Source organism: Nestor notabilis, unplaced genomic scaffold (genome assembly GCF_000696875.1).
Source record: "Nestor notabilis isolate BGI_N333 unplaced genomic scaffold, ASM69687v1 scaffold12407, whole genome shotgun sequence".
In the NCBI taxonomy this organism is placed as follows: domain Eukaryota; kingdom Metazoa; phylum Chordata; class Aves; order Psittaciformes; family Psittacidae; genus Nestor; species Nestor notabilis.
In genome coordinates, this window is record NW_009935178.1 from 2,224 (window position 1) to 17,551 (window position 15,328).

The 15,328-nt window shown below is 36.7% G+C and overlaps 1 protein-coding gene across 1 annotated transcript; it reads right to left on the reverse strand.

Annotated features, from left to right (window-relative positions):
• Window positions 1–4,332: 4,332 nt before the first annotated feature.
• RD3L (retinal degeneration 3-like) lies at window positions 4,333–7,582 on the reverse strand. Its single transcript, XM_010017719.1, has 4 exons — window positions 7,545–7,582; window positions 6,593–6,678; window positions 5,633–5,938; window positions 4,333–4,773 (listed from the first exon to the last, which is right to left on the reverse strand). The coding sequence occupies exons 3-4, from the start codon at window positions 5,929–5,931 to the stop codon at window positions 4,476–4,478; spliced, it is 597 nt and encodes a 198-aa protein (XP_010016021.1). The 5' UTR covers window positions 5,932–5,938; window positions 6,593–6,678; window positions 7,545–7,582; the 3' UTR covers window positions 4,333–4,475.
• Between the last annotated feature and the right edge of the window lie 7,746 nt (window positions 7,583–15,328).

The window sequence follows — 15,328 nt, forward strand, 5'->3', positions numbered from 1 at the left end:
TGTAGGTCACTATATTTCACAAACTCTTAAAGGGCGTACATTGGCTTCTGAGAAAGAATGAACTTTTTGCCTACCATCTTAACAGCAAATATTCTGACAGGTCAGCAGAGACTGTCCAGGCTATCAGCTTCTGCCTTTGCTTCAGGGAAAGGACAAAACTGGCACATTAAGGTATCTATCTCCTCTCACCCTTTCATGTTAAAGTGCTGCCATTATCAAGCTTCTGACTGAGAGCTACTGGGTTAAAATTCCAGAAGTGACCAGACAGAACTTCAAAGTTTTTTAACATTATTTTTATTGTGAATGTAATTCCTAAATCCCAGTATGTATGAGATGTCTGGGACCTCTCAGTCTTTATTTAGCTGCCAATAACATTTCCGTAATACTTGAGAAGGGTTTGACAAGAGGTTCTTGAATTCAGCTGAGCGCTAAGCAACTGAAATCTACTAAGCAACATAGGGGAAATTAGCGAGATTGATCAAGCCTTGTCTGCCTAGGCAGAGGCAAATCTTTTATGTTTGATTAAACAGACACCTCTTCCCACTCAGAAGCCTGAGTGGGTAACATATTTGTGGGGCTTTACAGTTGTGTTAACAAAGAGAATTTACTTTTACAGGGTTGTTTTGTGTTTTTTTTTTTTTTCTTTCTCATCTATAGAAGAGAGAGGGGCTATGCACCCTAAATAGCTATTTCTGTACATGTGGACAGAGCGTCTCATCATTAGACATGTATAAAATCTTTGAGCACAGATGATAGGCCTATACGTGTTCTGCAGCATAATGAAAAAAAAAAAAAGGTGTGTTTGCGTAGCTGTGTTTTGTTTCATAGTTTCTGTTTCACAGTTCTAGGAATGTGCTTATGTTTAGGGAGCTTTTGAAAAACTTGAATTTTGAGAAGGTTTAGATTCAGTCAGGAGATGCTTAGGTTTTATTCACTGGTTTCTTAAGAAAGAGTTTGAAGAGCTGAAAACAAGAGTTTCTCTCCTTTTCCTGAGGCTGCTTGTAGCATAATAGTCTATTTTAGTATTTTGTTCAGAAATACAGTTTTGTTTCTTGGGAAAATCAAACCCATAAAATGACTTGTAGAATGTGTTCTCTTCCTTTACCAATGATGCCTCAAATTCCAAGGCCTTTAAGATTGTTATCTGAACTACCTCTAGTCTAGCTCTAGCAGTATTAGTAACTGAGCTTTTTACAGAAAGATAATGGGTCTCAGAAGTTGTGGTTGGAATTTTGCTGCTTAAATACCTTGTTGATTAACTTTGTAATTCCTCTGAATATGTTTAACTGAATTCAAAGTAATTTAGACCCTTAAATTTTTCTTTATTATCGATATGATTGTGGTTCAATTAAAACACAGGCTTAAGTGTAGAAAAAGTGGTTATTCTTTGTTTGATCTCTTGCATTTCATAGGTTTAGCTTTCACCAAGTTAGCCCTTTTTTATAGCCAGCTTATTTGGTCAAAAACATTGCATGCTGTTTGTTTTGCCTGACGCTTGTGCAGGTGGGAGACATTGCTGCTCTTTGAAATCATTACCACTCACCTTTCTGTCACCTGAGTGGTGTGTGTTGGCTGCCTGCCCGTGTCAGAAATATCAGCTGGGATAGTGTAACGAACAAAATAATTTCCGATCAGCTTATGCAAATTATCTAAGTCATAAATAAAAAGTGATTAAAGAAACAGTTGCATTCTCAGCCAGTAATCTTCAGGGAAATGATGACTGGCCTACAGCCATGTTATTGCTACCTTACCTAAGGGGTAAACTGAATTCCAGAAAATAGCTCATCTTGGCTAGCAGATTGAGGTACAGATTCTCTTTGCAGCATGCCATAGTAAACCTGGCAGATTTCTTTAGAATACGTTTGACTTTTTTAGTTTATCTTTGTGCTCTTATACCTTTGCTTTTTCTGTGCTTCTCTCTGCTTTTTAACTAAAGAGAGTATGTAATACTTTCATCAGATAAAAGTGCTCATATTCCGTGCAGATATCTCTCATTTCTGTATTTGAAAAAATGGGCAAAGTGAGATCTTAGTGGCTGGTATTTTCTCATCCTCTGGATAAATTTATTAACTGTACCCTTTCCAGTTCCCAGTTTGGCTTCTCTTTTCCCCCCACATGTGGACACTAGAACTGGATTCAGTAGCCTAGTATCAGTTTCATCAGTAAAACATGCATACGAAAGTAGGTAAGCCTTTTTGTGTACTTCCTTAGCATTGCATTGGGATTTAACACTGAATTGACTCTGATGCCTAGATATATTTAGTTATTATCCAGTGGCTGCCTTTTAGCATATGGTGTAGTTGATGGTCTTTGCGGACTTAGAAGGCTGCCTTTGCTTATATTAAAGTGAAATTTATGAAGATTGTGTCAGCTGTATCTGTTTTTTGGTGGTTTGTTTTTTGTTGTGGGTTTTTTCCTACCCGTTTTTGATGATCATAAAGGTAAGTGGACTTTGCATGCTTAGTGGCCTACCATTTTCCTTAAAATAAAATTTGAAAGCTACATTTTTAGGGCTTTTTTCACCTATTTTGCGTTAGAAAGCTGTGAGGGTACCGTTTTAGGAAACAAATTTATATGAGTTGCCATTGCAGGAATCTTGAATGTTTGACCAAATAAAAATTATCTTCTGAAACCAGTATTGTGCTTACCTTCTTTACTATGTGAAATGTACTTAAATTTAACTTTCTGTGGAGCTTTATGACTGAGGGGAAAAACCTTTCTTTCAAACCATTCCTGCCCTCATGCAGGGATCCATGTCTGGATTGTTTAGAACTGCATGAAGAGAATCTGATTCTCTTTATTCTGCATCATAAGGCAGAGTAAGTTGAGATCAATGCTTTTGATATTTACCAACAAACTGACAACTGCACAAAAGGAGGGTGAATCGTTCGTACCGGCTCTGAGTGCAGATATAATGAGTGAAGCTTTGTGTGTTTAGTTTATGGAAAGTTCAATACTTCTGGTATTGAGCTGCAATTTTTTATTATTCTAAACTTGTTGGAACTGATTTACGATAGTCTTCTAGTGCTTTGTCCCTTAGATGTATGCAAGAGTTGTGATTGTTCCACCTTCTCTGTATATTATGTTCCTCTCTTCTGTATGAAATGTTCTCTAGATTACAAGTTTTTTCAAAGTTGTGGGTTGGTTTGTTTTAGTATTTTTATTTTTTATGAAAATACTCTGCCATTTGTTTCACATAATTTATGTTACATTATCAGTAAATTCTTTATTGGGTAGGGGATACAACTGTGCAGCACAAGGACATATCTTCCAGTTGTATTTTACTACCGTGAGAAAATCTGCATGTTTTCTTTGGTATGTGTGAAGAAAATATCAGAGGAAGCAGTTTTACTGCATGTTTGCAAAATAATGTGTTTTGTGAATTGGCCTGTATGAGTCTTGCCTGTTTTTTTATGGTGTTGCAGACAGATTAAAAGGAAATCTGGAGATGAAGAGGTTAAATAAAACACGTAAGAATTTTTTTTCTATACAGTGGTGGGAAATGTGGTAAACTGAGTTCTGGCATATGTTTTCATTGATTTTCTGCTCCAGTTGTCTGCTGTGACCGTAACTGCTACATATCAAATCAGTCTTACAAAACTTTATTATGAATCCACAATGATAGATGATGGCAACTGAAAAACATGAAGTTCTATAATCGTTAAATTTTAAATTGCCACCTCTTGCCTTGGAATTGATTTGATGACTCATACTGTCTGATTTGATGAAAATGTTTAAATTTAATGCAGACTCTTGAGTTTCAGGGTAGCTTCCAATACGTCAAATGTGGAACTTTTTTAATTAAAATAATTCATTAATTTCTGAAAGAACAGAGAGTTAGTTCTTGAATGCTGTTAAATATTTGATGTTTTCATTTAGTTCTGTGGTTAGTGTACTTCAGCATGTGTGGGGTACAGTTCAGGTTAAAAAAACCCAGAAACACTACATGCAGTGTGTTGTAATTTCAGTCATGGTTTTAATTTTAGAACATGTTCTTGAATTTGAGAAATAACTATTTGGCTCCAAAATGTTTTTAACGGTTTATTTGGTATAACTGATTAAGCCATTTATCTTACACAGTATAAAGTTCCCATAAAGCCTAAAAGCTGTGACACAAATACAGAAGTGTGTGCCTAAATCTTTGTGGATTGATGCTAATTCAGACCATGGAAAGCGGCCTTTTCTTGTTTAAATACGTCTAGCTCTATATGGCTAAAAACCAAGACTCTTCAGAGTTTTTTCAGAAACATCTACATTTTTGGTTAAAAGGTGCCTTCAAACACAACATCTTTAAGGAGTTATAAAGATAAAAGGAGAGTTCATATTTAAAGTTTTGTTTACTGCATACTAGCCCTAATCAAGGATTTTAATTTCTGAACTTGGAAAAAAGGAGGAGCATAGCACTTATTCCTATGTTTGTGGATGACAATCACAAGAAAGGCTACATAGCTTTTTTGAAAGATACACAAACTAGCTTAACCTGATGGGTAGTAATAGGGTAGATTCCAGATTCTATCAGAAAAGGTAGGAAACATGCTTTGTGTATTTTTGTCAACGTAACTTGAAACTGTGGGAATTTCATCTTTGTCCGATTTGTTAGAACTGTCTCCATGCAGGCTGAAATGGTCAGAGCAATTTGTATTCCATGCATCTACCAGTTGGTCTTGTTGATTTTCTTTCTCAATGGTGGCAAGAAAATCTTTCAAAACTTGCTTGAATATGTAGACTATTTCCCAGGGTAAAACATCATTTTCTGCCAAAACTTCACGAAATCTAGAAACAAAGAAAAATTGAAATCTAATCATCAGCGCTGAAAACTCAGAAGAGTTTCCTCTCTGATCTTTTGAAGGGGGGAAAAGAGGAGGAAATGACTGCATTCTGGTGTCATTTATTCCTTGCTGCCACATTTCCCCACACACACCGCCAACAGATTATAAGAGGAAGAGAGCTGTAACAATGCACTGGATGTGGTCCAGCTATTATGAGGATTGAAAGCTATTGTTATTGGGCATGCTTTTTTTTTTTTCTTTAGCCCATCTGCGTAGCTTGATTTAAACTGACTTTGCCGTTAGGTATATTCTGGCCTTTAAAAGGTACATAGCCTTGTTCTGTCATTTCTGCATGTCCCTAAAAAATGTTCTTAAAATACAGGCGTGGGCAACTTTTTCGTTGTAAAGTGTGGGGGGTTTATTTGTTTTTAAAAAAACAATTTTGTTTTGTTTTGGTTTTTTACACTGATTTGATACTTTGTGAGTCTTCTGCCAGTGAACCTGGGTTTCTGCATAACAGTGCATTGCATTAGTCCTTTAATTTGATTTTTGGCTGTTGGATTACGATTTAATAAATACTGGGGATAAGTAACAGAGGAAAATCTGAAAGTATTGAGAGGTCATGTGCTTAAGCATGTGAGACTTCCCTTGTTTTGTATTATAGCAGGAAAATCCTGATTAAAAACTTCCTTAAAGTACAACGTGTTAAAGATGTCATTTCTAAAACACCTGTAAAAGTGTGTTCCAGTTGCTTGTCGTTGTTACTTTGGAAGAACGATCAGAGCCAAATAGAAGCTTGGATTAAGTAGAAGAAACATTTATGATAGAATAGTCAAAGTTAGTAAAATATATGAAACAATTACCTGCTAAGAACAGCTCCTGTTTGGTGAGGCTGGATTTGTGAACACAGAACTTCAAGCTGCCGTTGCTCAGTAGCTGGAATTGTTGCTTGAGGATTTTGGTAGTTCTTTAGCCAGTTGTAATCCATGCCAGTCTTCTGGACTTTTTGTTCATTTTCAATCTCTTGCACTAATCTTTCACGCTCTTTTAGGTGCCATTTCAATTCCCTCAGTAGGGTTTTTGTAACCACTTCTGATCCAGGATATCTTGTGGGTTTGTAGGAGTCATTTTTTGGCCATTTCATCCAGCTGAAAAGTGGCATTTTTAAGCTGTGAGGGGTGGGGGGGAAAGTTTGTTTATTTCTGTCCAACTGATAGTTATTTATACTGGTAGACTTACTTCTTAGCAACTGAATGTTTAAAGGAAACTTTATTATACTAAACTATTTTGCAGTACAGTATGAGTTGTGATAACAATAATTGCCAAACCATAATTAAATCTGACAAGTTTTACCTTTTATAATATTTTCTGTCTGTTTTCTGAATTAACTGTGTGAAGTTTACAACATTTAAAGGGCATATCTGTCACCTTGGAAATATTTCATTTTTTATCCTGGTTTCAAAAAGAGAAAGAAAAATAATCCGATCCCCACCGAACAAACAAAACCTACAAAACAAGAAAAACCCCACAAAAACCCCAAACCAATGGAACAATGACACCCTTTCCCCAAAACAAAAAGAACCCCAATAAAAACCCAAATCTCCAAAATTTGATGTTACCTGTACATTTAAAAAGTGATTAAATAAAGTGCTGGAACTCTCTGTGATCTGTTCTTAAAAGCTCTGTATCAGATTTTATTTTAAATAAATTTTTGTTTACATAGCCTGGATGCAGAAATCTGGTGGAATAGGCTTTTAAATTGCAGTTGGTTACAATTCATGCAGATACAAGCATAATAGTTGGAATAAATTAACATAAATTACCTTTGCAGTTGTCTGTCAACAGTGTTGTTTCAGGTGAGTTTGCTTGAAGATCTCTTACTCTAGCATATCCTGTTTCCAGGGTTTTACTACTGCTGGAAGAAAACAAGGTGGGTTTTTTCCTTTTCCTTTTAGAAAAATGACTTTTTGTACTGAATATGACAGTTTAAGTTTTTCTGCTTTTAAGGTTCTTTTTCATCCTCTGTACCAGAGAGAAGTAGTAATCCATTTAACCTAACATAGTCTCAAATACTTTCTACAAAGTCCATTAAGATCTCCTACCTTTGAATTGAGTTCTGCCGATGGCAGCAGTATAAAAAAAGATAGTAACAATTTCAAATGCTTGTTGCTAAATCCATCCAAAGGTATTCTTGGTAGTGAGACGAATAACGATAGTCTGAAGCAACTACAGGCGTGCTTCTAGCTAAAGTTAAGGCTGTCGTATGATGTGATGCTTGGCTGTGCATAGCTGTAGGTCACAGTTTAGAGCTGTATTTTTATGCCTGTAGAGTGCTAAAAATAACTATGTTGCTTTTATCATCAAACTAAACTTTCAGGCCATTGAGATGCTGGAAGACTTATCTCCCATTAGAGGGGGATCAGGCTGTTCTGATGTCACTTTTAAACAGCTAAGAATACTCGTTCTCTAGTAAAGATCATCTAAAGCCTTTGTTAAGCAAGTGTTGACAGAAAAGAGCTATTTGACAGTTGCTCAGGATTTTGTTGCTATATTAAATACTTCTTTCAGATGAATTTCATCAATTTCATGGTACTACACTTTTTCATTACTGTGCATAACTGTTAGCATTTTTAATTAACATTTCAAATGTGTTTAAAGAAGCCAGTCTGTAACACCTATGGTGTGCCATGCAAGACATGTGAATCTAATTAAAGGAGTAGAATTGTAAGGAGATGCAAATTAAGGTCAAACTGATCCCAGAATTGTAAGTCTTACCATGGACACTGCTTCTTCTCAACTGGCTGTCAGTTGCCTGCTCCTTCTTTCCTTCATGAGTTTTTTGAGCATATCCATTTTTAAGATTCATTTCCAGGAATGGCATTGTGCACACTAAAGGTCGCTGAAGCAGCCATTTTCCATTCCAGTAATCTGGTCTCTTCCTATTAATCTAAACAGTAGTTATGGTCTGCGAAATGCCTTCTGTTCTGCTCATTCTTGGTCTAATGACTGTCTTTGTCCCTGTAAGTATTTTTCATACCTACTTTTCTGCCTCCATTGGTGTGTTGAACTGTTGGGAGAACAAGGGTTCTGTAAATTTGTTCTAGATGTCATACAACATAAAGGATGACGTGTGTGGCTGTTATTAAAGTTGATACTGCTTATACATTGGAAAAATTCAAATGTCAGTATTAATCCTCTTCAACTGGAAGGTTTTCACATTGCATTCTGTGTGGTACTGTGAAAAGGAAGGGAGCTAGGTTTATGATGACAGAACTGTCCTGGCGGATTTTCAGATGAAAGTAAAATGCTCCTTGCCACCTCCTTTACAGCACAGTTAACATGTCTCCACTTTTTCCCCCACTATCAAATCTGAAAGAAAACTGCTGTACAGTGTAAAACCATTGTAGCATCTTTGCAAATTAGAGATGCATACTGGAAGGTGTGCAAATTAATTAAATGAGAAACCTACACCAGTTGGTTTTGTAGTTTGTTGGGGTACAGTGTGTGTTTGGGTTTTTTACCTATTTGTTGGTTGTACCCTCAAACTTTGTGGACACTGAGCTACCGAGAGTGATACTTATCTTTACATTGGTAAAAGAACATTAAAACTGAAAATCTGTAGTGCTTCTGTATGCATTTCAGATCTGTGTGCAGGAAGAGATGACTGCTTACGTGAAGCAGGCACTGGAAACTGGAACTTAAAAGCAGAGCAGTGTTTTTTGCAGTTGTTAGCGAGTGATTAATCCTGGAAGCTTTGTGGAGAGTTACGGTTCCATCCAACTGTCCCTAAATGTACTCATGGTTTTGCAGTGCAGTGTCAGGATAAAAGTTTTGGCTCAGCTTTGGCTGGGTCTGTTTCCTGAGGGTATTACTCATTAGTGAGTTTGTCTTTTATTAATAACTAGTTTTAATTTGACCTGGGGGAAGGGAAAAAAGGCTATATTTTGATTCTTCTCCGTATATTGTAGGAATTTCTAAAATTGCAATAATAAAATTACAAATGGTATGAAGTCTTTTACTACTTATGTATGTATGTATGTAGTATTGGGGAATGACATTTTAACATTGTCTCCTTAACATTGTCTGTAAATTTAGATAACTTGGAGATGTTGTGGTTTTGAAGTTATTTATGGTCTTAAGCTTCTGAATCCCTCTTGTCTTTGGCATTTTGTCTCATTACTCACTTCTGTACATTTTCTAAAAGTTTCAGTCCTAGAACTTCTTACTTTCCAAACCAATATCTTTATAGGTTCAGTTTCCCTTTTCTGAACTTTGCTGCTATTAGTGACTAAAACATACTGTAATACTCAAGTGAGACCGCAACACTAGTTTTTTTTTTTATATATATATATATAAAAGAGTGATTTTAGTCTTTTTTAGTAAGCCGTAATATATTCTGCCACTGCAGCAGAGCAGTTCTTTGCAAATTGGTTGTGTCCCCCTCCCTCACCCCCCGTAAATTAACCCCAATTGTCTATGTGTCTAATAAAATGTAAAGTGAAGATTCTTTAAACTCTCAACCTCTTTTTACTTTGCTTTCCTAATTTTGGGGCAAGGAATGTAATGAATTACCGAAGTGTCTGTTGTTTCTGTAACTTAATTGTCTTTGAACTGCAGTGAATGGTACCTCCTCTTATGTAGGTAAATGAGAATGGGTGTCTTTTCATATAAGCATTTCATAGGCTTTCACTTAAGATAACTGTTCCTTTTTCTGTACCTTATTTCAGGCTTGTTATCCAATGCTGTTCTCAAATTGAACTGAGGGAACAGCAAGGGTTGCTAGAACCAAGGTGGAGATTTCCTTTTAAAAATCAGTTTAGACAGTTTTAGTGGTCTTTCCTTTCTTGCTGTGGCAGCTCCATGTTCCTTGGCAAAGTCTTATTCCAAAACAAAAGCCTTACAAGAGAACATGCTGATTGAAAGTTGATTGGGGAAATAAGGGTGGCAGCCAGTGGATAAAATGAGATCTCTTTCCTTGCATTCCTGGGTAAGGCACGTTATTTCTTTATATTTTATAATGTCTATGTACAGAGCACTTTAAAACTTTTGTGTTAGCTTATTATCATGTGGACTTCATAGTAGCATGTGGAGAAGCTCTGATTGTGTGGCCATGCAGCTAGATGTATTGACTTGTGCCTCCTGTGCCTTCAGAGCAGATGATGAGTAAATTTGCTTTAGGAGTGGTTGAATTAAGCTAGGCAATCTAAAATAGGTTTGTGTGGCAGAGCTTTTATATAAGGAGGTTGTTAAACTGTTGCATCAGTATAAGTGAGTGAAGACAGCCACACATGAAACGACGGAGCAATCTAAATGTATCTCTACAATAGTGACTGCTTTGTTGTGGTGAGGATTTCTTATGGGTTATAGTGGGTGTATTTGGTTTCCCCATGGCTCTTACCTGTGCTTGTTTCATGACATTTGGCTTCCAAATACAGAAGTGAGGAATCACTGAGGTAGCTTAACTTACATTCCTGTAGTTACGTGAGTACACAAAGTGAGCATAATTTACATGAAATTACTCTAGAATAGATTAATCTGGAAAGGTGCGCGGGTTTTCCCCTACTAGCTTCAGTAAATGTAGACACAGCCTCTAATTTAGAAGGTGATCTTCATAATGACTGGCTCTGTGGGTCACCAGTCACAGTAGCAGGCATGCCCTGGTGCATGTGGCAGAATGGTTCCTACTGGGGCTGTGTGCTCTATTTATTATCTTCTTTCACCCTCAAATTAAACATGAGGCACAGTTCCATTTACTGCTTGATTCATTCTGGTTAGTAGGAGGCTCTTACTAGTATTGATTGAAGGAATGGGAGTGTCAATCTTGTGTGATATTAGTACATGCCATCTTTAAAGAATTCCTCCTAAGACAGTGCTGTATCCATTGTGGCAGTTATGTTCTGGGTACGTTTTGTACTGAAGACATGTATCTAAACCCAGAACTTGCTGTGACAACCCTCAGTTTCAAAGTGCTTTTGTTCAGCCACATGTGTGGCTTGATGTGAAGGCATGGAAGTCCAGTTCATGGCTCTAATGTTTAACCTGAAAATGCCTGTTTCTCACAATGTCTAATCTGTTCTGGGAATTCTTCTTTTGCCTCTTCCTGTTTTACATCCCAGTTCTGAGGGGGAACTGGACAATCAAGATATTCTGGAATTAAGTAACTGGCGTGAGGCTGCAAAGATTTAGCGTTTACTTAAGTAGAAGTATTGCTAGCTTTTAAAGTTCTTCAGGGTTAAAATTTAAGATCCTTGTCAGTACTCTTACAGCTTTGTACCTTACCAACTAGGAGCTCTTATCTCTGTATTGAAGGCAAAGCACAACTACAGAGTGAAAATATTTACGTACACTTGTGATGTAAGTACAACAGACAATATACAGATTTAAATAGCTGAAACTTACCACAGGGAAATAGAATGAACCAATATGAGATGCATGTTCTGAGGGTTCCAAATAAACCTGGATTTTTGCTTTGTTGATACAATTGCAAAGTGTAACTCCAAAGGAAGAATAAAGGTGAGGTGATTTTGTGGATGTTTACAGGAAACTTCCTCTAGTATAAGCCTTAGAGAAAAGTGGATTCTTACTTGACAGTCATCATAACTAACCTTAATACCAGCTACTTTAAAAGATAAGACTGTTTATGGCAAGGTACTATTTCTTAGCTAAAAAGAGGTGACAGAAGACAGTGAAAGTTCTCAAGGGATCAGCTGGTTTGTTGTTTTTTTTTTTCCAGTGTAGTGTTGTGAAAACGTATTGTTCTCTAACTGTATTCTGGGAGAAAAAAGCTGCAAATCTAAGTCAGCTCTAAGCACAGCAAGAAGACTTTAGTCTTAACATACATGTCTTAACATCACACTTCCTAAACTGACAAGCAGGTCCTGTAATAGAAAATCAGCCTAGTTTAAACCTAGGGCTGATACTGTACCTATGTGTAATAATTACAAATTCAATACTTGCTGTGCTGATTGAGTGTGCTGTTGGACAAAAGTGGCTCTTTTGGCAGAAAGCCAGCTTGAGAAGTTGGTGGTGGTGCACAGCAGTTAGCTCTCCAGACTTTGTGTGCCATGGAGCTGTGCTCTTAAACTGCCTCATTAATTCTAGTTAAAAATGAAACCCTTCGAAACCACTTCAGTTTAACCAAATACTGCACTGATGCGAGCAACAAGGTGTGACAAATGGTGTGAACAGCTGGAGAAACTTCTTATTCTTTGGAAGATTTTATGGCATCTCTACCATCTGAGATGCTACTGACTCTCTGAGAAGAATGACATTTCATTTTTGTAGCTGTCTGTACCTAACAAGTTGGATGATTTGCTTCCATTTTATAAACACAGTCCCACTCTAGATTCAGTGATCAACTTAGCAGTGCATTTTGCTTTTGATTTGACAGAACAACTCACTGTAGTCGTTTCAGGCTGCAGACAGATGGTGAGTCTACCTCCTCTGATCACTTCAGTCAGCATTTGACACTACTTTCACTTTTTAACAGCTACGAATGAAACTTGCCATAACCTCTTGGTAAGACTCCTTGTTTGGCCCTTTGCTGTGACAGCTAACAACAGTAGTAATTCAGTTTTAACAGTGTTAGTTGGACAGAAAGTTGTTTAAGCTATTACTGTATTTCTGTTGCTGTGATAAATAGAATCAGGATGTGTTTGAGGCTGATTTCTTCCAGTTGGACTGGTTGTAGCATTAATGTGTCTGGTGCTGGTGACGCTTCACTAATAGGCATGGGAGTTACAGGCATTGGTTTGAAATTGAAGAGATCTTGCGTTTGATACTTGCCCATGTTTACAGGCATTTTTGTATTCAGTACATTTTCCTACTTGCATTGTATTTTATTCAGATATTGATTTAAACTGGATTTTATCAAGTTGATGGCCAGATGCTTTTGTTTTAATTTTCTATGGGGATTTTTTTTTTTTTTTTTTGTGATTCAGCCAAGTTGCTTATTTGTGTGGTCTGAGGGAAGGAGTCAATTTTGAAGCTTCAGGAATGCTTTGTTGAATGTTGCTAAAGGATCAGAAACAATGCTTCAGAGGATCTGTGTTTTGGTTTAAGTTAATAAATATGAACACCCAGCTAACTTCTAATTCGTAACTAATTATAACAACATGAATTTACAGTTAACTGTTTCATGTGTGGTAGAGAGGGAGTTGCTACGTGGCTTGTCACCATCTGCTACAGGTAATAGCTGCCTTCTTCCAGACATCCCTATTTGACCTATGGCTGTAGAAAGAGGAGCTCAGCAGCAGCTCATCTCCAAGAAGAGTCCAGTTCTTTGAAGCCCAGCGGTTCATCACAGTCTCCCCCACTGACATAAAATCCCACAGCAGTAGATGGTAAATTTGAGGATTTGGGCTGTTTCATTCTGGCATTTCTGGTTGTTTTTCTTGGATTTTAATTGTTTGGAAGTTAGAAGGTCTTATAGAGCTATTAGTTTGATATAGAAGAAATATTTCTGAGATGTTAAATTTACAGTCTATCCAAATCCAAGCATTGGCATTCTAGTTTTGCAGGATTTTGCGAAGCAGTTTTAGTGAATTCTTTCTCTCTCCCTCTCCCCAGCTAATTAAGGTTTTAAAACAGGAGCTCTGAATAGCTTTGTGAGGAAGAGCAGTGACAGCTAGAACAGCTGTAGAGTGGGGAACAGCTCTCGAGTAGAGGGAGGAAACATGCACCCCGTCAGTTCTTAGATTCTTAATCTGTTAATCGCTTTGTAAAATCTATGTTTTACTATATCATAGTTTTCAATTATTCTGGATTCTATTAATCTTCTATTTTTGTGACTGAAACACTATGGGTTTTGAATGGCTTTGAATGACAGTACCTATTTCTTTAAAGTTAGTGTATTTCTGCAAGTAAGATCAGTCTTCTAGAAGTATGGAAGATGAACTGCCAGTTAAAAGGAAAGTGATTTTTAGTATGTCCTTCAGTAAACCCTGTGGAGGGTTATTTAGTGTCATGGCAAATGTTCAGTTATGTAAAGTGTCACATTATTTCAGTTTCAGAAAGGAGGCTTTGAAACAGCCCATTGTACCAAAATTCTACAGCAAAATACTGCTCTGTGTGCAATATTTTCAAGTGATTCCCCCTCCCCCCCCATAAAGAAGATCTCTAAGTAGGTGGACAGCTTGTGTGTGTGATAGAAGCCATGACTTTGAGCAGTCCTTCTCTAGCGATCTCGGAAATGAGTGACACTAGTTTTATGTTCCACGTGAATAGGGGGTTTTTTGTTTGTTTGTTTGTTTGTTTGTTTTGGTCAAATGAGGCAAAACATAAATAAGCAAAAAGTACATCTATAGTCATTTTTAAAAACAGAGTCCTAGAACACTTTGATTCCCCCATTCTTTGTCTCTAACATGGAAACATTCTTGAAGTTACATGGCCTTGAATAGGAGCTTCTGCCCCAAAATTTAATAGTTAATAGAAATGTAACTGTAGTTGGATAAGCAAGCATCTCAATCCTCAGAATTTCTTTGCATACTTGAATATTTTTGTTGTACAATCAGGTTTGCTATGTGAGCAGTGTTGGGGTTTTTTTGGGGTTTTGGTTTGGGTTTTTTTTTTTTTTTTTTGAGGGAATAAGACTCTCTTCGTTTAATAAAGCTTTTTTTTAAGCATTGCTTCTAGAAAACATCAGATGTATGCATTGGCATTGTAGCATATGAGCCAAACAAATTGCCTGTCACAGTTATGGTTGAGATTCAGCAGTTGGTTCTATTTTTGATAACTGAGTATGAAATGCTTTAGCTAATATTTCAACTGCTGAAATACAGAAAATTTACTGAGTGTCTGCTGCTGTGATGGTCTTGTTGACTTATGAGAGATTATTCTATAGCTTGAAGAAAAAGAAGACCTTTCTCTAGCTAAATTTATTTAAAGAAGGGCACCCTCGGCGTATTTGAAAGTATTTACAATTGAATGTGTTAACAGTTTCGGGTGTTAAACTGTGTTTCCCTTCTAGTAATTCCCCCAAAGTGGCAGGGCAACAAACTTAATTTTATGTTTATGACACTGCAGTTTCTTTTAAACCCAAATAAGGAATACTTAAAAATATTTTGTCCCGATCAAATGCTCACAGTTGAGTAGTCGTATGTACCAAGATCAGTAACGTTTCAAAAACATTACAGTAGTTAAACCAGTGCCATGTTAAAAATCTTTAGTTTTCAGCTTTATTTATTTGGAGTCAGTGTTGCTTATTATTTGGGTCAAGAAATAGACTTCAGCAGTATCCTTTTATAAAATTTCTCAAATATACACCTACAGAAAAAGAGATTTGCTATGCATTAGCAAATTATTGCATAGCAAAAGCTTGCACTAAGCCCGGAGTTTAAAGTGCAGAATCATAGTTTTAACTTACAGTTTGTGTTTTGTTTTAAAAGAAAAAAAGAGGGTGCATTTAGTGTGTCCAAAACTCTTCTACATTTAAGTTCATTTATGACATAATAATCATATAGTTGTTACATACACGTTGCTTCATTTTCTAGTGAGATCCATGTGAGGTGGGTCTTTTTTGTTTGTTTGGGGTTTTTTTAACACTGTTTATGTAGAAGAGC

Bases quoted from the DNA above. Each gene is read 5' to 3' on its own strand.
- RD3L (XM_010017719.1), bottom strand. From the start codon at position 5,931: ATGCCACTTTTCAGCTGGATGAAATGGCCAAAAAATGACTCCTACAAA. The intron at 4,774-5,632 runs GTAATTGTTTCA...CTTTGTTTCTAG, and splicing joins ACAGGAGCTGTTCTTAGCAG to ATTTCGTGAAGTTTTGGCAG.